The sequence below is a fragment of the Dermacentor albipictus genome, unplaced genomic scaffold (assembly GCF_038994185.2).
Source record: "Dermacentor albipictus isolate Rhodes 1998 colony unplaced genomic scaffold, USDA_Dalb.pri_finalv2 scaffold_15, whole genome shotgun sequence".
NCBI lineage: Eukaryota > Metazoa > Arthropoda > Arachnida > Ixodida > Ixodidae > Dermacentor > Dermacentor albipictus.
This window is the reverse complement of record NW_027225569.1, coordinates 13126182-13152157: the sequence shown is the minus strand read 5'-3', so window position 1 is coordinate 13152157 and position 25976 is coordinate 13126182. Positions and strand designations below refer to the sequence as shown.

The following is a 25976-nucleotide window of genomic DNA, read 5'->3' as shown; positions in this document are numbered from 1 at the left end:
TGCCCAAGCACGGACGACTCTGGGCAAAAGAGTTCCGTCAGTTTGCCCTTAATCAGCTCCCTGGCCATTACAATTCGATTTCTGCCAAGTGTAATTTTTCTTCTATAAATTCAAGCTTTTTCATTGCCCATTATCGTTAGAGATCATTGATCCTCATCCAAATGTAAAGGACAACCGATTCTTTGCTGATACTTAATACCAGTCACTGTCTAGTAGCCTAACATATCTGTAGCAGTATCTTGTAGTGTATGTTGTTATGCACAGTTCCTCTCCTGAAATAGCTGATGCAGCATCGGCATGCGTCTCGCATTAACCTACGCACCGTGTGCTATGAATAATTTTACTTTTCTTGATGTTTTAGCCTTCAATGCTTCCAGAGCAGAGTGGCTTCCCTCTTGAATGCAAGCTTTCTCATTTTCCATATTCCTAGTCACGTTGATGATTGCTGTTCTTCCTCGATAGCCTGGGTCTTAGCGCAAGCTACACGGAAGTGATCGATTGCAGAATCTGGTTTTGCTGCCCCACTTGGTTGTGGTAGCCGTGTTACGTTTCTCGGTTGCGGGGGCCTGGTCAGTTGCATTGGTAAGAAGTATCTCGAGGTGTTTGCTCCTGCAGTCCGCGCAGCGACACAGACTCCCAGTATACACGCACCGTGACTGGTGCTCCCCGTTCGTTCTTTCCTACTGCAGCCATGGGTAAATTGTGCTTGTGGCCTACCTCGGCCATGATTTGCAGAAAATGGAGACCAGCATATGTGCTTACATGGTTCGAAGTGTATGAAGTTGATAGCCGTATGGGTGGAAAGGCCCGCAAAAGTGGCTGCCGAAGTAGATGCCCACGAAAGCGACTTGTCCATATTGAGAAAAAGTGGGGCACCAAGTGTGAGCCCCAAATTAACGGCCCTCGAAAGAGAAGAAACGTGCAGGTTGGTCAGGGGTTAATGATAAAATACCGGGTAGTCCATGTCGCTGTGTTGGTTGTGGCAGCAGATGTCTGCGTCACCTCAGTGCTTCGCAATGGAAGTTGCGCATCTTCCACGGCAACTGTCAGTTGAAACAGGTGCGACGCTCTGTCCAATCTATTTGTACTGCTGGTTGTCGCTCGTTACCAGACCACCACATGCGACGAATGCAAGTATTGTGCCTCTAAGTAGGCGGCTGAATGTATCCTAAGGGGCCCGTGTATGTGAATGCTCACTGTTGCCATATGGGTCTTAGCGAATGTATAACGTATTTTTGAACCCTATGCGGCGATTGATTGCTGTTTAATGTTGATGTTATCTTATAGGCTACGGTCGCCGTGTTATGCTTCTCGGATGTGGCAGCCTGCCAAGTTGCATTAGAAAGCAGTCTCTCGAAGTAAGCATTTGCTTCTGCAGTCTGCACAGCCACATGGACTCACAATTTCCACACACCGTGATTCTTGCTACCCGTTCACCCTTCCCTGCTGCAGCCATGGGAAAATAGTGTCTGTGGCCTTTCTCGGCTGCGATTAAACACGAACGGAGACCAGCATACGTGCTTACGTGGTCCGACGTGTATAAAGTTGATAGCCACATGGGTGGAAAGACCCGCAAAAGTGGCTGACGAAGGTGACGGCCATGAAAGCGACTTGTACATATTGAGATAACGTGGGACACGAAGTGTGAGCCACACATTTGCGGCCCCCATAAGAAAAGAAGATTGCACGTTGGAAAGGAGTCATCGCTAAAATGCCGGGTAGTCCAAGTCGCTGTGTAGGCTGCGGAAGCAGATGCCTGCGTCACCCGATTGCTTCGTAATGCAAGTTGCTCATTTAACGGCGACTGTAGCTGCAAACAGGTGGGACACTCGGTGCAATCTGTTTACACTGCTGGTTGTGGCTCGTTACCAGACGACCACATGCGACGGAGGCAAGCATTATGCCTCTGAGTAGGCAGCTGAATGTATATTAAGAGACCCGTGTATGTGAATGTTCACTGTTGCCATATGGTTCGTAGCGAATGTATAATGTATTTCTGAACCCTATGTGGCGATTGATTGCTGTTTAATTTTGCTGTTATCTGATAGGTTACGGTCGCCGTGTTATGCTTCTCCGATGTGGCAGCCTGCTAAGTTGCATTAGAAAGCAGTCTCTCGAAGTAAGCATTTGCTCCTGCACTCTACACTGCCACATAGACCCCCAATTTGCACACACGGTGATTCGTGCTCCCCGTTCATCATTTCCTACTGCAGCCATGGGCAAATTGTGCCTAGGACCTTTCTCCGCTGCGATTAAGCACGAGCATAGACCAGCATACGTGCGTACATGGTCCGACGTGTATGAAGTTGATAGCCACATGGGTGGAAAGGCCCGCAAAAGTGGCTGATGAAGGGGATGCCCACGAAAGCGACTTGTTCATATTGAGATAATTTGGGACACCAAGTGTGAGCCACACATTAGCGGCCTCCAAAAGAAAAGAAACGTGCAGGATGGAAAGGAGTAAACGCTAAAATGCCGAGTAATCCATGTCGCTGTATTGGCTGCGGCAGCAGATGCCTGCAGCACCCGATAGCATCGCAACGCAAGTTGCTCATCTTTAACGGCGACTGCCGCAGCAAACAGGTGGGACACAGTCTAATCTGCTTGCGCCGCTGGTTGTCGCTCGTTACCAGACCGCCATATGCGACGACGACGGTAAGCCGTTTACGAGCTCGGGTCAATGATTCAAGCATATCTCGACATGCAAATTTTATTTCTGCTATTGCACGAGCACGAGTAATTCTGCTATTGTACACTGCTTGTCTTCTGCCAATAAAGTGCACGTTCTTTGGTCTCCTGACAATTAGAAAGCACCAGCTATGAGGCAGCCAAGGCATTGAGGCACGCCACATAGCCGGCAGGGCAAGCAGGGCACGTACCAGTACCAGCGTACGCTACCGGCAAAAAGCAGCCATATTGGGTTTTTCTCTAAGGAAGACTTCCGCTTCTGGTTTGAGCAGCCCCATCTGACGTGCACCTAAGTAAGTTCCCTGCGCTGCCGCTGCTTATTTTCGAACCACTGCTGAGGTGCTGTTTCCCTACTCTAAAGTTGATTCTTTATCTATGGGGATTCTTTGTCTGGTCACGCACTCGAGCTGTCCGGCTCTGCTTTTGCGGCGCTCCGGGCACCGGCCGTTAGGCCTCATGTCGTAGGTCCCACGTCCGGCCGGCTCATCGAAGCTACTACAGTCCCTATACTTTTAAAAACAACCCACAGCTAAACTTTGACACTCGGAATATATATCACCTTTAAAATCGGTTGAAACGCCGGAGAGCAAAATGCAGGTTCAACCGTCGTTCACTTGCACATACAACGCGGGCAGCCACGGAGCCTAACGAGGCCATGACTGATACCCTTCGAGCTGTCCGTGCCCAACACACGTAAGGTGAATAACATCTCGCCGTCCCCGGCGAACAACGTGAGCGTGAGTTCGTCGCCGAAATGGGATCTGTCCGATGACGGCGACATCTACGCCACCGCGGCGTTGCAGGTGAAGTCAGAGGCAACGGACAAGACTTAATGGTGGCAGATGACGACGAGGACCAAGCGATGTCCTCGATCTCGCAGGCGACCGTGGTGGCTGCTCCCGCGCTTGCCGGAGACCTCCGCGGGCGAGTCCAGGCGCGACTGTTCTAGATCGAGATCTATCAGTAGTGTTCGAACGCTGCGAACAATGTGCCCGTCGCCGCGCACAACTTCTTCACTAGTCGGATCTACGGGATCATGGCCCTGTGTGCGGACCTCAGTGCCGACGTGGCGTGGTCCACGCCATGCAGGGCCAGCTAGTTGAGGCGCACCGGGAGACCGCGGGACTGCAAAGGAGAGCCATCGTCGCCGAGGGAAGGCTCGACGGATCCATCGTCGAGGCGCCTGGTAACGAGTGCGCGATCCTGGCGAGCGTGCGGTCGGGGTCCCTGCGCCCGCGGTGTACCGGGTGTAAGGATGGGCTGCGCGGGCGCGCGGACCACGCATGCCCATCGCTCGCGAAGCGCGGGTACGCGTGGTGGGTGCCGGAGGAGGAGACGATGTCGGAGCACCGGTAAGTGCACCTCACACACCGGTGATAGGGCGAAGGGCACGCGACTCACCAGCTTCGGGAGGAGGCAGTGGATCACGGCCCTCCGAGAAACGCGATGGTTGCCGAGCGTGAGCAGTGCGGACGTCGCTTCGTCGGGTGCTCTGGACGCGATCCTCGCGAAGTTCTATGACATCGTGGCAAAAGAATGCGGGAGACAGCTCCGTCCTGCGCGGGAGAAAGGAAGCAACGGCAAGTCGTGGTGGACGCCAGAACTGGACCCCCAAGAGAAGAGTGGTCGACGCGATCAGGCGCAGGTTCCAGCGACGCCGATGTGACGAATTGCGAGCGCTTACGACTACAGCCGGGCACTCGCAGTGTACACAAAAGAGGTAGATCGCGCCAAGGAACCACCAGACAGGGAGTACTACAATCAATGCAGTAAAAAACCGTTTCAAGCGGCATTCCGTCTGGCGTTTGGAAAGATCCACACGCGCGTCATGCTACCGCCGCTGACGAGGCTAAACGGCAGCCAGACAGAAAGCGTCTTAGAGTCGGCGTCGCTGCTCCTGCAGCACCTCACATTGCGACAAGCCGGAAACGGACACCCCGGATCACGCACTGATTCGCGCGGCGGTTGGCCGGCCGTACGACACAAAAGAAAAAGGGAGGCTGTTCTCGCTGGGCCGAGGTTGATGTGGTATACTTCGCAAGTTGCCGCTCGGCTCGGCTGCCGGGCCGGACGGTCTGACGACGGACGTGGCACGACGCATTTTCGCCGCGCACCCGCGTTTAGTGGCCTTGCTGCTGAATGCGGCGCTGAGGCTTGGTTACTTCCCAAGGATTTGGAGAAGGGGCAGGATCACATTCATATACAAACCAGGTAGGCCGGCGGATTCGCCGAGCGCGTACAGCCCAATATGCATGAACTCAATCCTGCGGAAAGTGCTCGAGCGGCTCCGGTAGGGCTGCCTGTATCACTTCATGGTTTCGCAGGGACACGTACGCCGGAACCAGTGCGGCTTCACCCACGGCAAGAGCGCACTGATGGCGCTGCACGCGTTGAGCAGCGTCCTTAGGCAGCGCAAGGAGGAGCACATGCCGGTGGTGCTGATTTCGCTAGATTTTCAGGGGACATTCGACAACGTATGGCACCCTTTGGTGTTGAAATATTTCAGGGACCACGAATGCCCTTGAAATCTGGGGAAGGTGTTCGACACTTTCCTGGTGAAACGATCCGTGGAATATGCGTTGAATGCCGGCTCCGTGTCAACAAAGGCTTCGCTAGGCAGTCCCCAGGTGTCGCCTCTTTCTCCACTATTGTTGAACGTCATCATTGATAGTTTGCTCCTCTTGCCGATGCCGAACGGAGGGCGCGTCCAAGCGTACGCGGACGACACGGTAGTGCTAGTGCCGGGCAGTAATATCACATATATCATAGCGGTAGCAACGGACGCAATTCAATCGATAGAAAAATGGACCACGGCAAACAAGGTCAAGAGAAGACGTTCTGCGTCCTGTTTTCCCTCGGGAAAGGAGGAATGGAAAAGAGCAACCCCACCATCAGAACGTCCGGTAGCAAGAATGGGCTTACGTTCCAGACATCAATCAAGCTCCTGGGAGTGGTGATCGACACATGTTTGTCATTGTTTGAACACGCCGAATACTTCCAACAGAAAGCGGAGGCGCTTGCCATGAAGTCGCTGACGTTCCTGAGATCGTATACTTTAGTGGGCTCGCCGATGAGACGCCGTCTCTGTAGGAAAGTGCTATTGCTGACGGTAATCTATGCGTATCCAATCTGGTGATCGGAGTCACCGTGCTGCAGGCTGAAAGCCCGCATGGTTCGGTACAGAGGTCCATGTTCCTGGCCGTCACCGGCGCTTATCGCACGGCGAGAACGGCCGCATTACAAATGCTTGCCTGTGTTGCGACACCACGTACCCGAGCACACGAGGGTTGGACCCTCCCGCGCGTAGCCGTGCGCGGCTTAGCCGTGTCCGGGAAAAAGGGGATCCTGGGAGTTGAGCCAATGCCGGGTGTTTGGACCTTTACGGCCCCTCGGCGGCGGCAACACACCCCTTTGGCCTCGGCTTCACGTAGACGGCACCCCCGGACTGACTCACCCGGGGGAAATCGGCAGTCGCCTCTTCCTGTCTCTCTCTTCCTACAACCTTCGTCTTTCCCTTACTTTCCACCTTTCCTGTCTCCTTCTCTCTTCTATTTACTTCCTTCTTCTTGGCGTCAAGGGTTAACCCTGTGTGGCTATCCAACCTTGGGTACACCATATTTGGTTATAGTGGCGGCGTACGACTGGCGTCGTGCAGACTTGCACGCAAGCTCTGCCGCGTCCCCTCTTTGGGCTCCGTGGTGGGCGGTCGGCGCTGTTGCCGAATTTTTATATATTTTCATGGAAACTTCTTTCCCCAAACTTCCCGATCGCCCTCAGAAACGAGGGCGCACCGAAGATGTATTTCAGTTTTTTGGACACCAAATCCAGAATTTTCCCCGGTTCCATGTTATTCACTCCGAAAAGCCAAACAAAGCAGTGCGAAACATTTCACCATTCCTTGTGTCAAAGTCCTTGACTGATGTTTTTGGTCCAGGTTACAAGGGGTCCAGGATGGCAAGCGGTGACCTCCTCTTGGAGCTCCGCGATTTGAAACAATATCAAAAACTACCGAAACTAGTGTCATTTGGGGAGACCCACATAACAGTAACCCCGCACCGTACATTGAACACCACCCGCAGTGTTGTCTCGGATGACGATCTGCTTGAACTGACTGAAGCGGAACTCCTGGAGGGCTTCAGTGAGCAAAATGTTATCAATGTCAGAAGAATTAAGATAAGGCGAGATGGCAAAGAGATCCAGACCAAGCGCCTAATAATCACATTTGGTTCAAGTGTCCTGCCCGAGTCAATCGATGCCGGGTACATCAAGCTCCATGTTAGGCCGTACGTGCCCAATCCACTCCGTTGTTTCAAATGCCAGCGCTTTGGCCACAGCTCGCAGAGCTGCCGAGGCCGCCGAACTTGTGCCAAATGTAGTAATCAAGAACACACCTCTGAAGCTTGTGAGAACGCTCTCCACTGTGTAAATTGTGACGGGGATCACGCCGCGTACTCGCGGTCGTGCCCCTCTTGGAAAAAAGAAAAGGAAATTGTAACAATTAAAGTTAAGGAAAATATAACGTTCAAAGAGGCACGCAGGCGGGTAGCATACCTGCCAAAGAAAAGCTTTGCCGAAGTGGCGCGTCAGGGGGCAGCGTCACAACGGCCTCCGGCGACTGTCCGACCCACACGCAGTGAGTCGGCAGTTACGCCATCTGCCCCCACGGTGGTTGCAGCTAGCGCTGCTCCGCCAACCGAGGAAAAGGGGCCATCGACCCCGAAGGTGGGTGCAGCCGAGGCTGCCTCAACCTCCCAGGTCCCTTCCAGTGCTGGCAATGGCCGGCGCAGCCAAATCCCCCAGGGAACCCCATCGACCTCCGGGCTGGTGGGCGCAGGGGTCTTGCCCTCCAAGGCGGGCGGCCCTTCCCTGGTAACTTCTCGCTCACAAGAGCACGTGTCCGGCGCCTCACAAGAGGCAATGGACACTACACTACAATGGACACGCCGCTCCAAGGCGCCTCAGGCGCCTAAGGAGCGGCGAGGTTCCCTCGAACGCTTCAAAAAGAGCGAAACCCCGGTTACAGGGCCTCGAAAGGGCTCTGTAATCTAAGACATCCCTTCCGTTTCCGTAAACACAGCACCGATTAAATTTAATATATGGATACACAAATCATTCAATGGAATGTCAGAGGTCTCCGTAGAAACCTTGATGATTTGCAAGAACTCATCTACAAACATAATCCAAAAGTGCTGTGTTTACAGGAAACACACTTAAAATCTAAACACACAAACTTTCTCCGTACGTATGTTACATTCCGCAAAGATCGCGATGATGCCGTCGCATCATCGGGTGGTGTTGCGTTTCTTACTCGTAGAAGTATTGCGTGTCAACCTTTACAGCTACAAACGCCCCTTGAAGCAGTGGCGGTTCGAGTTGTCCTACTAAACAAACTCATCACCATTTGCTCCCTTTACATACCCCCGCATTACCAACTGAACAAACATGAATGAACATGAACAAACTCTTTGATCGATCAATTGCCAGAACCCTATGCTGTTCTTGGCGATTTCAATGCGCACAGCGCCCTGTGGGGCGACTCTCGTATAGATGCGCGAGGTCGCCTTGTTGAACAGTTCCTTTTTTCTTCTGGAGCGTGCCTTCTCAATAAGAAAGAACCCACATATTACTCTCTTGCAAACCGATCCTTTTCGTCAATAGATCTTAGTATAGTCTCCCCGTCTGTACTGCCTGAACTTGAATGGGAAGTTACCGACAACCCTTACGGTAGCGACCACTTTTCTATACTGCTAAGATCACATAAAGAAAACGAATATCCACCATACGCTCCTAGGTGGAAGATTGAGACAGCTGATTGGGAGAAATTTCGATCTCTAATTAGTATCTCATGGGCTAACCTGTCTTCGTTAGGAATTGACGCTGCAGCCGAGTTTTTTACAGCATTCATAATAGATGTCGCATTTAAATGCATATCAGAAGTAAAAGGCTTGGCCTGCAAACGGCGTGTCCCATGGTGGAATGACGATTGTAGGATCGCTCGTAAAAAACAGAACAGGGCGTGGGGATTGATACGCGCTTCTCCCACTGCAGAGAATCTAGTCAACTTTAAAAAAGTAAAATCCGAAGGCAGGCGAACCCGCCGACAGGCCAGACGAGAAAGTTGGCAGAAGTTTATATCGAATATTAACTCGTTCAGAGATGAGGCGAAAGCCTGGAACAGGGTCAATAGGATAAGAGGGCAACAAGCACATGCACTCCCTTCGGTAAACACAGAACTCGATACCCTACAAGATCAGGCAGACTCACTTGGGGAATATTTTGAGAGCGTGTCAAGTCCAACAAATTATACACAATCCTTTCTCAAATACAAACAAACAGAAGAACGTAAGCCATTAACAAGAAAAGGTCGAGAGAATGAGCCTTACAACCATCCTTTTGGTATTGCTGAATTGAGAGCTGCCTTGAGCGCATGCAAGAGCTCCGCACCAGGATCGGATCGAATTATGTATGAAATGCTCAAAAATTTACACACGGATACGCAAGTTACACTACTCACACTTTTCAACACATCTGGGATGCAGGGTACCTTCCAATTGCGTGGAAGGAAGCCATTGTGGTCCCTGTTTTGAAACAAGGAAAAGACCCTTCCTCAGTAGCAAGTTACCGCCCAATAGCCCTCACAAGTTGCATTTGTAAGGTGTTTGAAAAAAATGATAAATCGGCGACTCATCTTTTTCCTTGAACAGAGCAAAATGCTTGATCCTTATCAGTGCGGCTTCCGAGAAGGGCGCTCCACAACTGACCATCTTGTACGTGTAGAAGCAAATATCCGGGACGCATTTGTACACAGGCAGTTTTTCTTATCCATATTCCTCGACATGGAGAAGGCCTATGACACAACGTGGCGCTACGGCATCTTAAGAGACTTGTCAGAAATGGGCATTCATGGCAATATGCTAAACATAATAGAAAACTACTTGTCCAATCGTACATTCCGGGTAAAAGTCGGCAATGTACTGTCACGTCCTTTCATACAAGAAACTGGTGTACCCCAGGGAGGCGTGCTTAGCTGCACGCTCTTTATCGTGAAGATGAACACGCTTCGTGCTTCATTACCGCCAACTATTTTCTATTCTGTCTATGTGGACGACATTCAAATAGGTTTTAAGTCCTGTAACCTCGCAGTGTGCGAGAGACAGGTACAGCATAGCTTGAACAAAGTATCAAAATGGGCAGAGAAAAATGGATTTAAAATCAATCCTAACAAAAGTTCTGTTGTTCTTTTTACACGAAAGAGAGGCCTGATCCCGGATCCTTGCTTAGAACTGTGTGGACACCAAATACCTGTAAACAAGGACCACAAATTCCTAGGTATTATACTTGACGATAGACTTACTTTCATACCACACATTAAATATCTGATAGAAAAATGTCTAAAAACAATGAACCTAATGAAACTTCTATCTAAGACTACGTGGGGTAATGACAGAAAGTGTCTAATGAATATCTACAAGAGCCTAATTCGGTCACGATTGGATTATGGTGCCGTAGTGTACAACTCTACCGCCCCGAGCGCGCTAAGGATGCTGGATCCTGTCCACCATCTGGGCATCCGCTTAGCAACTGGCGCTTTCAGAACAAGCCCGATAGAAAGTGTATATGCCGAATCGAATGAATTGTCTCTTCACCTACAGAGATCACACATTAGCTTTACATATTTCCTTAAAGTACGCTGCAATCCTGAACATCCATGTTTTCACTACGTTACCGATATGACGTGCGCTACACTTTTCAGCAATCGTCCCTCCATAAGACAGCCTTTCTCGCTGCGTGTGAAGCAGCTTAGCGATGAAATGCATGTCCCGCTCCTCGAGCATCGCCTAATGCACCTAACCAAGCTCTTACCTCCTTGGGAGTGGCAGGTGATACAATGTGACATATCCTTTATAAAAGTTACAAAGCACGCTCCAGAGGCCGAAATCCGAATGCATTTCCTAGAGCTCCAGCACAAGCACTCCTGCGCAGAGTTCTACACAGATGCTTCGAAGTCAAATGCCGGGGTATCCTATATATGCAGCCGTCGGCCCATCGTTTTCGGAATCCGATGTACTGCATCCGGAAACAAGTATCTTTACGGCAGAGGCCTACGCACTACTCTCTGCTGTAAAGCACATAAGAAAATCGAAACTTCCGAAAGCAGCGATCTATACAGACTCTCTCAGCGTCGTGAAGGCCTTAATGTCACTCAGCAAACATAAAAATCCCGTATTTAATGAACTCTACACCGCCTTGTGTAAAGCGTACGTATCTAAGCAGCATATAATTATATGCTGGGTGCCTGGCCATAGGAGCATCGAGGGCAACGTTCTGGCGGACGAGATGGCCACGTCTATCGCATCGCAAGCAGTTAACCTTACCGCTGAGGTGCCTGTCACAGATCTCAGGCCTTTCTTGCGAAGGAGGATGCGCGGCCACTGGCAACGCATGTGGGACGCGGAAACAGATAATAAGCTCCACCTAATTAAGCCACAGTTAGGGCTCTGGCCCTCTGCTACAAAATCACGCCGAACAGATGTCCTATTCTGTCGTCTAAGAATAGGACACACATTTGGCACCCACAATTTTTTACTCACTGGAAATGATCCCCCAACCTGTGGGAGATGCGGAGAGAGGCTGACCGTCCTCCATGTCCTCCTGGAGTGTCGGGAAGCCGAATCTGACAGAAACATTTTCCGTTAGCATACCGGCAGCATATTCCCCTTCATCCTGTAATGTTACTCGGCCCAGAACCGCTCTTCGACACTAACGCAGTCCTAAGTTATCTGAAAGATGTTGTGTTGCATGTTGTTAGCCCCACATGTTCGTAGCGTCTCCTCTCTTCAGAGGATGGCGCTGTGATAGTTCTTTCGTGTAGCACGTGCCTCTAGGCCCTAGTGTTTCAAGGGCTCTGGCGAGGCAACAGCGCTCCAGGCATTTTACAATCTCATATATTTTTTATTCTGCATCATTCTTTTACGATGGATTTCAATGTTCATAGTATTCGTTATCTGTCATCGCCATAATTTTATAGCAAGTAGATTTTACGCACTCTACAGCGACTATTTTTAGGCCACTTTACAGCCAAGTCACATCTTCCGCAATACATCGTCAACATCACCACTTGTCATGGCGCTCTTTGGCCAAGCCTGGCCCTTGCGCCACAAAACACCACATATCATCATCATCAAATGCTTGCCAACCAGCCACCCATCGGGCTGGAGCTGGACAGGTTCAATGCAGAGTTCGCGCTGTTCCAGATGCGAAGAGTGGTGACGTGCTAAGCACACACATTCACACCCGACGAGAGAGACGCGCTATCCATACGACGCATGGAAGGCTCACCCTTCGGAGGCACGCGGTTTTCCGTTGAGGAGAGTCGACGTGCCCGAAGGAAACAGGGGGTTGTCGGAGTCGAGGACGCACGTCTTCACAGACGGATCGTTTACATCGACGTCCGCGCGTTGTGCGTTTATTGTACTGAAGCCGCTAGGCAAAGGACGACTGCTTTTGCCGCCGTTGCAAAGACCAGATGGCGGTCGTACGGAAACCGTTCTGCAGTCGGCCGAGCTGCTTTTAAACACCTTGATTGCCAAAGACGACGCCGACACGGACCTGCCAACACACAGAGCAATCCGCGAGCAGAGCGCTCGGCCCTACATATCGCAAGAGCGAGACCATTAATTCACCGCCGGCGAGATCGAAGCGACGCTCGGCAAACTAGTGAACAGCTGGGCGCCGGGTCCTGACGGCTTGACGACAGACATAGTGGTCGCGTTCTGCACGTCCCAGCAGCGATTCATGTTAAACATTTTTAACACGGCGCTTACCCTGGGCTACTTCCCCAAGATGTGGCGGAAAGGCAGGGGCATATTTATAGCAAAACCCGGCAAGCCACCCGACACGCCGCAAGCATACCGCTCCATCTGCATGTCTTCCATTCTTGGGAAAGTACTGGAGCGCTTGATGTACGGGCGACTGCACTACTTTCTCCTCGCGGGAAATTACGCTCACCCGAACCAGTTCCGTATTACGCACGGTCGAAGTGCAGTCATGGCGCTACAATCTCTGTGCCAATTCATCGGCAACTACAGAGCGAGGGGCACGCCTGTCACGATGATCTCCCTGGATTTCCAGGGGGCATTTGACAGCGTGTGACACCCCCTCGTCTTGAATTACTTCCTACAGCGCCAGTGCCCCAGCAACCTCGTGGATCTACTGCGGATATTTCTTAGCGACCGCACGGTGGAGTTCAAGAGTCCCTCGGGCGTCGTAGCGACGGATGCGACCTTAGGCCGTAGTAAGGTGGTAGCTGTCCGCCAGGTCGATGTCTGTCTTATTGACAAGTTACATCGTCGTCGCAGCGCCGGGCGAGAGGGAAAGAGGACTACCAGCAGCATTAAGAGGGCAATCGAAAGTCAGTGGTTCGATTACCACGGCGAACACTGTTTTTTTATTTCTTTTCCATTTCCTTTTCTGTTACATGACACAAACACATTAGTTGAACGTCACGCCCTTGCCCCTACTGCATGCTGGGCCTTTCGACCAGATATGGAGGGGCTTCGCCTCGCTCGTATGCCGGGGGTAAGTGGCGTAGGTCCACAATAGCAAATATTAGATTGTTGAACCGTACCCGTACATGCGTGTACGAAGAGGACGGCGACTTTCACGGCGAATTAGAAATAGGGAAAACTCGGCATTTAACCTGTCCAGCTCTAAATCAATCGGTGGCTGGTGGAGCAAGACCTGAAGTGCCTCTGTGCGTGTCGTGCGGTACGCCCCGGTCAGCGCAAGGAGCAACGTGCGCTGCAGGGTATTTACCCGGGCCTTAAGGCGACAGTCGGGCCCCTCCGTCCACCACACGGGCGACGCATACGTCACGGCGGGCAGTAAAACTTGCCGATATAATTGGCGCTTGTTTTTGGGAGTGAGCGCTGCGTGCATTTGTAGGTATGACGTGGCTTTTAACACCAACGTCTCGGCCTTGCGTTGAAGATGGTCTGCGAGGTCGAAACAGGATAATCGGCGGTCGATCATCACGCCCAGTAACATTACGGCATTATGGAACTTCAAGCCTTTGTTCTCTCGGTCTATCCTTATGGGAGGCAAGCTGTTCTCCATTTCGCCCTTGCCGAAAGAAAAAAGGACGCAAATGGACTTATCATGGTTCAAGTTTAATTGTGCCGTTTGCGACCATTCCTTCCCAGTAAAATTTATTTCTGTCGGCCTCTCGTGAGCTATAACGGTGAACTGGACGCGGCAGCGCTTTTGAGACCTTAGTCCGGTCACGAACTCTAATAAAACGCCATACGAAAATCGTTTTTGGAACCCGCCTTCGCCTTTACCTCTGCCACTTCAAACATGAAAAATATCCAGCACTGAAGTTTCCGCTGCGTTTGTTGGCCTCAGCTTGCACTGGCGCTATTCAATTATGATGTGGCGGTAGTACCGCCTGAGTAAACTTTACTTCTGTTGGTCTCTAGTTAGCCATACACGGCGAACTGGACGCGGCAGCACTTTTCACACAGCAGTCCCATCACGCACTCTAATAAAAAGCGCAGAAGCAGTGGAAACGCACTTCGCAACTCGTGTAATTGTGACTTCTGTACGTTACATGTTCATAATTACCGATATACACCGCAGTATAACTTTCCACGGCTCGTTTCGAAGGCAACACCGCATTCACTAGAGGCGCGTTTGCACCGCTTGGAAGCATCGAACTCGTGGCTGAGTGGTAGCGTCTCCGTCTCACACTCCGGAGACCCTGGTTCGATTCCCACCGGGCCAATCTTGGAAGTTGCTTTTTATTTATGAAGCGCCTGCCGTGATTTATCGCTCACGGTCAACGCCGCAAACGCCGACGACACCGGCTTTTCTGCGACCCGAGCTCCTTAACGCTATCGCGTTAAAACGCCATACAAATATCCTTTTTGGAACCCGTCCTCGCGTTTACCTCTGCCCCTTCAAACAAGAAAAATATCCAGGACTGAAGTTTCCGCCTTGTTTGTTGCGCCGAGCATGCCCTGGCGCTATCGAATTATTATGTGGCAGGTGTACCGCCCCAGTAAACTTTATTTCTGTTCGCCTCTAGTGAGCCATATACACTCTAAGCCGAAAACAGGGAAAAGGGGACTAACGGCAGCCGTTAGACCGTTAGATCAACGGTTAATCCACCGTGCGTGCCGTGTGAAGAGGCGAAGTGTCGTGCGCAAATTTGAGGGACTAAGTGTTCGTCCTTGCAAGGTAACGGTCGACGGTGGGGATCAACGGCACAATTTAGTCCTCTGACTCCCTCTCCTCCCTGCCTGGAAGGGGTGGCAGGGGTCATAAAACAGTGTCGCTCTGCTGTCATCCCGCCCACACGAAGGTCACTAGGCTTTCGCCATTGGCTAACATTTTGGCGGGATTCAGGCCCTGCTTGCGTGCACTCCGGGTAAGCGCGCGCAAGTCGGGTCCCGGGGAGACCACATCGGGGCGTCTGAAGGTGCGTACGTGTTCCTCTCTGCCGGCGGTGGCCCCCTTTGTCCGCCGCCGGCCGATGGTTACTTCGGCTCGTCGAGGTCCTGGCCTCGGCGGGCACGCGCGCACTCTTCCGTCGTCTCGATGTCTTGAGGCAGCGTCTGCCGATCGTGGCCCCGTCTGTTCGTCTGTCGTTTCTTTCTATTTCCCTTTTCTCTGCTGTGGGGCGCGCGATGGCAGGCGCTGACCGAAGGATAGGCAACTTCTTACTGCTGGGGTTCTTTTTTCTTTGTTCCTCGTTTCTTTGTTCTCTCTCTGCCGCGGTGCGCCGTTAGTGGCCACCGGCGACCATTCGGCCATGTTTTGTGTAACTAGCTTCAGATTCGGACGGGACGTTAAAATTGATGTTTGTATTGACTCCCAGTTTAATAAATGTACTTTCTGGCTTCTCGAGAGCTTTGCCTAGGGTCTCCCTTGCTGCGCGCGCGGTCTCGCCTTCCCCCTAAGCTGGGGCCGGCGGGGCGCGTACGCGCGCAGCTGCGCGTCGGCACAAGGAGCGGGCCGGAGCAGGCGCGGACGCGGTGCCCTGCACGCATGGCGCCTCGGAGTGCTCGAACCCGCGGTGGTCGTCCGGCGCGCGCGGAATCGCAGCGTGCGCGCCGTGAGCGTAGCGAGGAGACCACAAATTTTTATTTTGTTCTTTCTGGAGGTGACGACATAATAGGTTTTGTGACCGCATGCGGCAATGAAAGTGACAAAAAAGAAAAGAAGAAAAAATAACATTGTGCTTTGAAGGCGTCTGGGAGCTTGTCTGTGTTTTTGTCGACAGCGTCTCTTTCATGTGCGCCCCGGTGCTTTGGTGGTACATGGTGGCCGAGTCAATGGAAAATAGCAACAGAATAGGCAGAGGACCAACTCCAAAGTTTTTGTGGATGGCCCACACAGTCAAAACTTAACACACTGATGGCTTAATGCACGGAATTGTTAATTCGGGGGCTTTTGCTATAATGACCTTTCATTTTAACGAACAATTTATTGTAGTCCCCTGAAGTTTATTATATTAGGATTTCACTGTAGGATCATTTTCAGTATACCTGAATGGCACTTTGGTTTGCCACCTAGCACCCTGCTGCTGAAGTGACACTCAACGAAGTAAATTAAATTCACTCAAGGTGCCCTAAGTTTGCGCATCTCACCAGGATATTAAAGAGACACTAATCCCCGAATGCAGACATCTAACTTGGATCGGGCTTGGACTTGACTTGACGAAGTCGGCCCGAAGCAAGAGGCGGACTTCAAAACGCCCAAGTCGGCTTTCGCGTTTCATAGACGCTCAAGCTGACTTGCTTCGTCAAGTCAAGACTGTGCTTCAATACAAAAGCAGGTTGCTCGTCTGTGTTCGAGGTTAACAATAAATTTATTAGCGTAAGGCACGTTGTACAGCAAAAAAGTATGTATCTTTCCAAATTTCCACCAGGGCATAAGTGCTGAAGTATAGTTTGCGTAAACTTATTCTATCTGGCTACGTCCGCCGCTGCGATGGGCAGTGTTGCTTGCGGAACGCGCGCGTTCCCGGCGGATTTAAGTGGTCTTCAAGTTTCGGCGTTTTGGCGCGCTTTTTGAGTTGCAGGTTTCACCATCTTTTCAAGTCGCCGCTACACTTTTAGGCGACAGTGTATTTGAGTGCAAATCAATTTTATCGTCACATTTATTTTGGTTTTAGTTTATCTTTAACTCAGAGGTCTTGTTGCATGTTTGTTGCCGTAGAGAAGCGAACGAAATGGTTGGTTCGTATGGTGGTCTTTAAACGGCCTTTGGTCTCGATTGCCGCAAGGCGTTCATGCGCCGTCTGGGCCGGCAACCGGATACAAGAGGCCGAGACGAGGCATACGGTCGGTTTCTGAGGGAGCTCGCGCGTCCCTTTTCGCCTATAGGCATTCCAGGAGGAAGGCGACGGCCCGTGTTCTGCTAGGGCTACGTGACCCTTTGAAGAAAAAGCCAACCTATTCGAACGCACTAGGCCGGAGTCACAAACAAGAAAAAAACTGCAACATGTGCTGCGAACAAAGAGTACCGAGCGCCGTTGAGTCCCCTGCCCGGACCCATATGGGTGACAACACCCGATAAAAAACAAAATAAATAAATAAAATGACACGTGCAAACGATTTGTCTGCTTCGCATGGAGGGTTTGTCGAGAACAACGAGAGGGAGAGTGCGGCACGGTCGTAGACATCGCAAATTGGCAGTGCGTGTCGTCTGCTAGGAAAGTGTCGTCTGTTAGGAAAACAAGTTGTGGGGCTCGCGCGACGGCCGCGTGCCGCATTTGGTACGAAATTGCTGTTCTGTCAACAGGCTTTGACGCTGAAATGTCGCACTCACGTACGGTCTCCTCCTAAGAGAATGCACCGCAACGCAAGACGGCAGCCCGTTTTAAAGAAGACGAAAGGAGCCTGCCGACGACACTCCTGAACGGCTACAAGCATATTGTGGAATGCAAGAAAACTTACGTCGCGTCGTTGACCAAGAAGAATCAGACATGGAAAGAAATAGCAAAACATTTGGATGCCAACCACGGGATTACGCGGCGCGATCACCTGCAACTGAAAAAATGCTGGATCAACCTGAAGCAAAAGCGGAAAGAGGAAGCTGCGGAAGAAAAGGGAAAGCGCCACAAAACTGGTAAGCGCACATGTTCTGCATGACTGACTTATTTGGGCTACTTTTTATTATGTGTAGTCATCGGAGATGAGAAAATACGCTCGCAATCAATCTTTCCGCGACTGCGGGAAGCGCACCAGCGTCGGGCGCGGGTGCTTCGCGATGAGCAGAGTCACCTTTCCAAGTGCGCGGCACACTGTTCACTGAGGAATGCGGACCCGACCTCCGGTGACTGTTTGAAACGTGCCAGCGCCGTAAAACATCACAAGCATCAGCAACTGCAGCATGGGGGGCACACAGTCGGTCCTCTATTGTCCCCGCTTACCCGGATAGGCAACGTAGCGAGAAGTCGCACGGCGTTCTTCGTGAATCTGTAGCGACCGAGGAATTGTTCGTCGTCGTACAGCTCCATCGAATTCCCTCGGTCACGTAGGATACAAGCCGCGGAATTTTCGGCAAGGGCTGCGCCTCTGAAAATGCTGTATCCAGGGCGTAGCAAGCAAACTCGAAAGCAGCTAACTTCCGCGCGACGTCCGTTCGGGAGGCTGCCATGTTGGAATAACACACGAAGTCAGTTTCAAGCTAGCCCGGGAGCAGACTTCAAACTTGAGCGGACTTCGACGCAGCCAAGTCGTTCCCAAGTCGTCCGCAAGATCAAGCACGATTTACGACGCGCGGCGAAGCTGTCTTGAGACTGCCAGAAGTCAAGTTCGAGCCAAGTTAGATCTCTGCATTCGGGGGTTGTAGAGTGCTTCTAACTTATATTTGACTGTGACTGCTCCTGACTTAATTTCATTTTCATGATTTTACTCTGGCTATGACACGTTTCATCTGCTGTATACTTTGGAGTTGTTTTATTTTGTTTGAACTGCTGCATATTTTCAGTCAATTTTTTTTAAATCTTCTGTATCTATATGTCATTACTGTATACCAAGGACTCTCTGGGCTAACTTAACCAGCCCAACCAACGGTCCTCCCTGGCTTAAAAGTTGCTCCTGCAGTTACTCCCTGTGGACTAACCTGAACAGACTAACCATTGGTCCTCAGGGACTAACTGGGAAGGACTAAAAGTTGCTCCTGCAGTTACTCCCTGTGGACTAACCTTAACAGACTAACTGTTGGTCCTTTAGGAACTAACTGGGAGGGACTAAAAGTTGCTCCTGCAGTTACTCCCTGTGGACTAACCTTAACAGACTAACTGTTGGTCCTCTAGGGACTAACTGGGAGGGACTAAAAGTTGCTCCTGCAGTTACTCCTGTAGACTAACTTTAACAGACTAACCGTTGATCCTCTAGGGACTAACTGGGAGGGTCTAAAAGTTGCCCTCACTTTTAGTCTGCCGTAGTTGCTCCCCCAGTTAGGCCGCTGCATTTGCTCCCGCAGTTAGTCCAAAATTGGTTCAAAATGTGTGGCAGGTCATTTAGTCCCCCAAGAGACTAACAGCCATACCCGTTTTAGTCCTTTTTGGCTTAGAGTGTACGGCGGGTCGCCGTAATTGGTGCGCGCGCGGAGGCGCGCCACCTTTTCAACGAGCACGGGACACGCCGGGAAGCCGGTCGGGTGGGACGCGTCGCCGAGGCCCGCCCTATCACACTCCGTGCAGTGCACCTCGGCGTCCCTCATCTTCACTCTACACGTGGCGGCGAGGTGGTTGGAGCCGCACTTCAGGCAGCGCGCCTTAGTCGGGTCCGCCTTGTGAGGACACGTCGTGCGCCCGTGCCCATACGTCGCGCAAAACGTACAGGTGGGCACGTGTAGGTCTTCGCGCGCGCGCACCGACGTCCACCCCACCGTGAGCCGCGGCCGCGACATGACCCGCCTAAACCCGTCCGCGTCGAGTTCTGCCACGTACGACCGCGCGCCCGCCCGTTCCCCGAACGTCACGCGGACCTTGCACCTGTCGAGGTCGAGATCTAAACCCTCATTACACTCGTTCAGCGTGCGCAGGAAGTCATCCGGGCCGATGTCGGGGTCGACACCCGTGAACTTGACCCAGGGGTTGCGAGGCGGCGCGACGCGCATGAAGATAGACGCGCGCGTGGCTGGGTCGGCGGCTATAGCCTGTTCGAGGTTGGCTAACGATTGATCATTATCCGTAAACACGGTCAGTCCGTACCGAGTGTGATGCAGCGTGACGTCCCGGATATTTTGGGCTCGCGGGTCCACTTTCGACTTGAGGAGGCGAAGCACGTCCCGCGCCGGCGTCGCGGTCGTCGAAACAGGCGTCAAGAAGGCGACGTGTTTGTGCAGGGCGCCGGGCCTCCCCGCCGCGGCGGCCGCCGCCGCAACAGCACCGGGTCCGCCGCGGGCCGCGCCAGCAGAGGGCGCAAGGCCCGTCCGCAGAGCAGCCGCGTAATCCATGCGGCCGGCGGGCGAACCCGCCGAGCCGCCAGCGGCCGAGGGCGCAGAAACGCCGCCCGCGAGCACGGCAGGACCACGGCCACCACGCTCCAGGCCGTCCACCGAGACCACGAGACCGCCCAGCCGGGCCTCGGCGACCGCCAGGCGCTCCCGCAACTCGGCCGCCTCCCGCCGCGCCTCGGCGAGCTGCCTCCGCAGTAAGGAGGCCAGTGCAGACTGCCTGGACGCCTCGCACGTCACGCGCGAGCAGACGGCGTACGACTCCACGATCTTGGTCGCGAAGAAGGTGCGCGCCTCCGTGGGGACTCGGTTGGTCGGCAAGAACGCGAACTCGAGGACCGCGCATTCGATGGCCTCCATGTCCTTCATCGACTGGAGCAGGGTCGCGTTAGGGTCCGCTGCCTCCACGGCCGTGACAGCGGTTTTCGCCGAGGCCTCGGACATCACCTCGTCCCTGTCGTCATCGGCGGCCGGGGGTTGATCGTCTTCAGCGGCCTGCATCCGATCAACAAGAGCCGAAAAGCGAGCGACCGCCGCGTCGCCGTCCTCCGATAAATCGGGTCCCCGCGAGCGGGGCGACTCCCCAGCGGCCGAGGGCCGCGGGGGGGAGCGAGACGGCGACGCGTTCGTGCCCTTGCGCGTTCTGGGCATGGCCGGCGCTCAGCGGGCATGAGCCCACGCCATATTGGGCTCAATACCCGGGAACAAGGCAGTCGCGGAAAATCGCAAATTGAACCCTTTTTTGCCGCGGTTTTTGAGTCGAATACGATCCCCGCGCGCTTAAAAACAACCCCAGCTACAATTTGGACATACCGAATAGGAAATACCTGGTTTTTCGTGGGAAATCGCGGAGCCCGACGCAGCCGGCCAGCCAGACACTTGCACGAGCGCTCGTGCAAGTGTCTACACCCTGCAGGTTGTAGGCGTATACCCTGCACCCTGACGCGGGCGCACCCTGTCGAACGCTTCCCGATACGCGGCGGAAAAGATGGAGCGTCGCGTACAACTAGTATACCACCCGCGGAGGTGCGAGGCCTTGGCCGCGCGAACGTGGCAGCGAAAAACTGCGAGGGCCCTGCTGTACGCCGTGCGAAAATCCGCCCGCAAATCGTCCGCCGCGCAGCGCTGGTATCTGCGCCGCAACGCGTTCACGGCGCGTCTCTCCCGCGCCAGCGCCGGGTTCCACCATGGCCTCCCCGGGCCCTTGACAGGGCGGAGGTTGGCCCGGCAAAACCGGTCAAAGAGGCGCTGGAACCCGGCAAGGATCTCGTCGAGGGCGCCAGGCGAATGCAGGGTAGCCCCCGAAACCCGCGCGAACCACGGCTCGCTTGAGAGGGCGGTCAACAATTCCTCCCGCGCATAGCGGGTGAGACGGCGAGGACGGCCGTCGCGAAAAGCGCCGATACGAACCGCAACGTTCTTGTGTTCTGAGAACGTGATGTCCTCGCGAACGGTCCAATCGAACCCAGCCGCGACGAGGGCCGGCGTCGCCAGCGTGACATCAAGCCAGCTGGCCGCGTAGCGCGTTTCGTACGTTGGCGGCGACTGGGGATCGTTGAGGACGACGAGGCGGTTCGCCCCGGCAAACGCAATGAGGCGGGCGCCGCGTTCATCCCCCGCACAGGGGCCCCACGCCGGGTGCTTCGCGTTGAAGTCGCCCGCGACGACGATGTTAGGCGTGCGGGCCTTCGCGATAGCCTCTTCGATGCGGCGAAAGGTGTCGTCCATCGGTCGGTGTGGCGGCGCGTATGCAGAGATAAACACGAATTGAAAATCGCGTGCCTCACAGTACACGGCCACGACCAGTTTGGAAAGTAAAAGGGGGGAGACGTCGTATGGCGGCCCTCGCGTAACCACCACTGCCGCCGGATCCCGGTCGATGGCGTACACAGTGAACTCCGGCGGCATGCGAGGTAGCTTGCCCCCGGGCCTATACGGGTCGGATACGGCCGCCAGAGAGGCGCCCGTCTCCGACATGCGATCGACCAAGTGGTGTGAGGCCAGTCTGGCATGATCGAGGTTTAATTGAATGAACGCGACGCTGACCGCCGTGTCCGCGTGCGCCGCGGCCCGACGGGCGCTAGCCCCGCCGGGCCGCCCGCCCACTGCCGCCGCGCCACCCCTCTCCCCCACGCGCGCTCCGCCCCCCCTTCCCGCAGCGCTCGTCGCGCTACGGGTCGCCATAGTTAGTGCGCGCGCGCAGCCGCGCCACCCTCTCCATCAGGATGGGGCACTGCGGGAAGCCTGCAGGGTGGGCAGACGATAAACCGGCCCGATCGCACTCCGCGCAGCGCACGGCCTCGTCTCCCATGCGCACCTGGCATGTGTCGCCCAGGTGATTGCCCGCGCAACGCATGCAGACTGCCTTCGCAGCGTCGGCGCGAACTGGACACGTGGTGCGGCCGTGACCATACGTGGCACAAAAGGTGCACGTGGTGACGTGAAGGTCCTCGTGGGCACGCACCATAGTCCAGCCTACAGAGAGGCGTTGACGACTGAGAAGAGCGCGAAAAGCCGACGGATCAACCTCCGCAATATAGGCGTTGGTGCCCGACCGTTCTTTAAAAGTCACGCGCACCCTACATTTGGCGGGGTCGAGGTTAAGGCCCGGGTTGCGGTCGTTGAGCCTCTCAATAAAATCCTGAGGCGCGACGTCAGGGTCCACGCCCGAAAAACGCACATGCGGATTACGCTTTTCCGCAACCCGGACGATTAGCGCGGCTCTAGTGACTGCATTTTCCTGAATGGCCTTGTGTAAATTGTCGATGGACTGCTTTATGTCCGAAAAAACCGTAACGCCGTACCGGGTGTGTCGGAGGGACACGTCCTTGATACCCTTGGCCGCAGGATCGATGTTCGCCTTGAGGAGGCGGACGACATCCCTCGCCGGCGCGGTCGTCTGCGCCGTCGGCGTCAGGAAACAGACGTGGTCGTGCAGGGGTTGCGCGGGCCCCCGGGCCGCGCCTCCGGGCGCAACCGGCGCCGCGCCGGCATCGAGGAAGCCGCCCGACCGCAGGGCGGCGGCGTAACTCGCCGCACCGGGCGCCATCGGCCCGGCGCCCGAAGCGTACGCGCCCGCGGCGCCAACAGACGACAGGCGCCCGGCCTCCGACGCCGCGGCGCCAACCGCCGCCGCAAACCCGGCGCCAGGAAGGCCGGCACACGCAGGGTCAGTCACGGCCCCGACAAGGCTCTCCAGCCTGCACTCGGCGACGCCCGCCCTTCGCTGCACCGCGGCGACCTCCCGGCGCACCTCAGCGAGCTGGCCCCGCAGGGCCGCAACCGCGCCACGCTCCGCGGCCGCCTCGGACATCAGGCCGGAGCACAGGGCGACCAGCTCGGACACCTTGCGCATGACAAAGAGGCGAGCGTCAACCGGCACCTTGTTCGCAGGCGCCGAGCAGAAGGCGAACACTTCGTCCTGGATGTCCTGGCACCGCCTCTCGGCACCGCCCGCAGGGCCCGCCGGTCGCGCCGCGGCCACGGCCGTGACCCCCGAAACGGAGGATTGGGCGTCGTCCTCCTCGCCATCGGCGGCCGGGGGCCGGTTCTCCTCCGCGGTGACGTGGAGCTGATCCACAAGGGCACTGAAACGCGCAACAAGCGCGTCGCCGTCCTCGGAAAACTCGGAGTCCCGCGAGCGGGGCGAACCCCCGGCGGCCGGGGGCCGCGGGGGCGAGCGGGACGGCGACGCGGGCTTGCTCTTGCGCGTGTGGGGCATGGCCGGGGCTCAAGGGGTATGAGCCCTAGCCATATTGTGCCCGGTGGACGGCCGAACAAGGATTCACTCGTAAACCGAAAATAAAGCCCTACCCCGCCCGGTTTTTGCGCCGAATCGAGTCCCTGCACGTTTAAAAAGAACCCCTGCTAAAATTTAGAGATGCCGAATGTGAAATACCTTGTTTTGCAGCGAAAATCAAGAGCCCGATGGAACCGGCCGGCCAGACACTTGCACGAGCGCTCGTGCAAGTCGTTCTAATAGCGCCCGTATTCGCGCGCTTCGTAGCAGCAGAGGATACACCTGCGGCGTTAGTGGTTGCATGGCACACTGTTTTATCTCGTCCGTGACTTCGCGCGTCAAGATGCACTCAGTGAGGAAGTGTGCGACGCTCTCGCACTACTTTCCGCAGGGACAGGTCGGTGCGCTCTGCAGTCCAAAGCGGGCGAAGTAATACGGAAATCTTCCGTGCGCGGTCAACAGAGTAGTCAATTGACGCGACGGCGGAAAGAAACGCGGGATGCAGAACGTCACAGGGACCCACTGAAATAACGCCGTATCCCTGTGATCAGCCCACCAACGAGCGTTCCATCGTGCCGTCGTCTCTCTGTGGAACGAGGAACGCACGACGCGCAACGTGAACTGCGTGCGCCTCAAAATGCCTCGTGATGCCGCCGCGTTCGCCGCCATGTCGGCCAGTTCGTTGCCATACACGCCCCTGTGGGCGGGGACGTGATGTAGAACGAACGGGGCGCGTTTCTCCAGGCGCAGAAGCTTCTGTTTGATGGCGTGCATCCGGGTGTCCTTGGTGGTAGGGCGCTCGAGTGTCGTGAGCAGAGACAGGCTGTCCGAGTAGACATAAAACGGTGGCGCCGGATCATGCGAAAGGATGTAGTCAAGCGCCTCTTGAAAGGCGAGTACTTCAGCACAGTACGCGCTAGCCGCGACGCTCAGCCGGTACCGCCGCACGGCGACTATCCTCTCACGCGGCGTCAGCACTACCACCGCGGCTCCGGCCGACCGGGACGTGAACGACCCGTCTGTGTAAAGGTGGGTGCCCGGACATTTGGCGGCGCTCGCCGCCTCGTGTGCTTGTAGGCGCTCGAAGCCGAAGCCTCGCGCCTCCGATGGGTGGTCGCGCCAACAGTCTCGCTGGAACAACACTTCGGCCGGGGCGTAACTGGAACGGCCAAAAGTGACGGGTCGTCGCCGTTGGAAGAGGTCGAACTCGGTGTTTAATCGATCTAGTTCGAGCTCCAGTGGTGGTTGGTCTAAGAGGACTTGCAGCGCCTCCGTGCGCGTTGTGCGCTACGCCCCAGTAAGCGCCAGCAGAAGCGTGCGCTGCACCGTGTTAACGCGCGCTCGGAGACGACAGTCTGGTTTCCCACTCCACCACACGGGCGAAGCATACGTGATGGCCGGCAACAAGACCTGGCGGTAGAGGTGCCGGCGGATCTTGGCATCGAGGGACGCGTGCATGCGGATGAAGGTGAGAGACTTCATCGCGAGCGCCTCGGCCTTGCGTTGCAGATATTCCGCGTGGTCGAAAAACGATAATCGTCGGTCGACCAAAACGCCGAGAATCTTGACAGAATTCTTGAATTTAAGACCCTTCTTACTATCGTCAATCTTGATGGTCGGTTTGCTCTTTTCCATGCCCCCCCTGCCGAATGAAAAGAGGACACACTCGGTCTTGTCATGGTTGAGGCGGACCTTGGTGGTGGTTGTCCATGCCTTGATTGAAGTCAGGGCGGCCGCGGCTTTCGCCATGGTGTCGAGGCGGTTTTTCGCCGGGACTAGGACCACGGTGTCGTCCGCGTACGCCTGAATGCGGACTCCCTCCGGCATTTGCAAGCGCAGCAGGCCGTCCACGACAACGTTCCATAGCAGGGGGGACAGTGGCGACCCTTGGGGACTGCCCAGTGTCGCGTCCGTCACGACGACTCCCGAGTGGCAGTGAAATGCCACCGAGCGATCGCCGAGGAACGTCTGCAGCAGGTCCACCAAGTTGCTGGGGCACTGGCGCTCCCTGAAGTACTGTAACACGAGGGGGTGCCACACGCTATCAAACGCCCCCTGAAAATCCAGAGAGATTAGC

At 54.8% G+C, this 25976-nt stretch overlaps 1 protein-coding gene across 4 annotated transcripts in view; it reads right to left on the bottom strand.

Annotated features, from left to right (window-relative positions):
- The window catches only part of LOC135916419 (uncharacterized), a 48810-nt gene extending 23590 nt beyond the window's left edge, over positions 1–25220 (bottom strand). For 2 of the 4 annotated variants that reach the window (XM_065449773.1, XM_065449774.1), the window contains exon 1: positions 19916–20817. In XM_065449773.1, coding sequence (XP_065305845.1) covers positions 19916–20811 — 896 coding nt within the window. In that variant the 5' untranslated portion in view covers positions 20812–20817. Of the gene's footprint in view, positions 1–19915; positions 20818–22294 lie in introns of those variants that run through there. The other 2 variants (XM_065449772.1, XM_070528839.1) reach the window with 2 other exon arrangements.
- Positions 25221–25976: the final 756 nt, after the last annotated feature.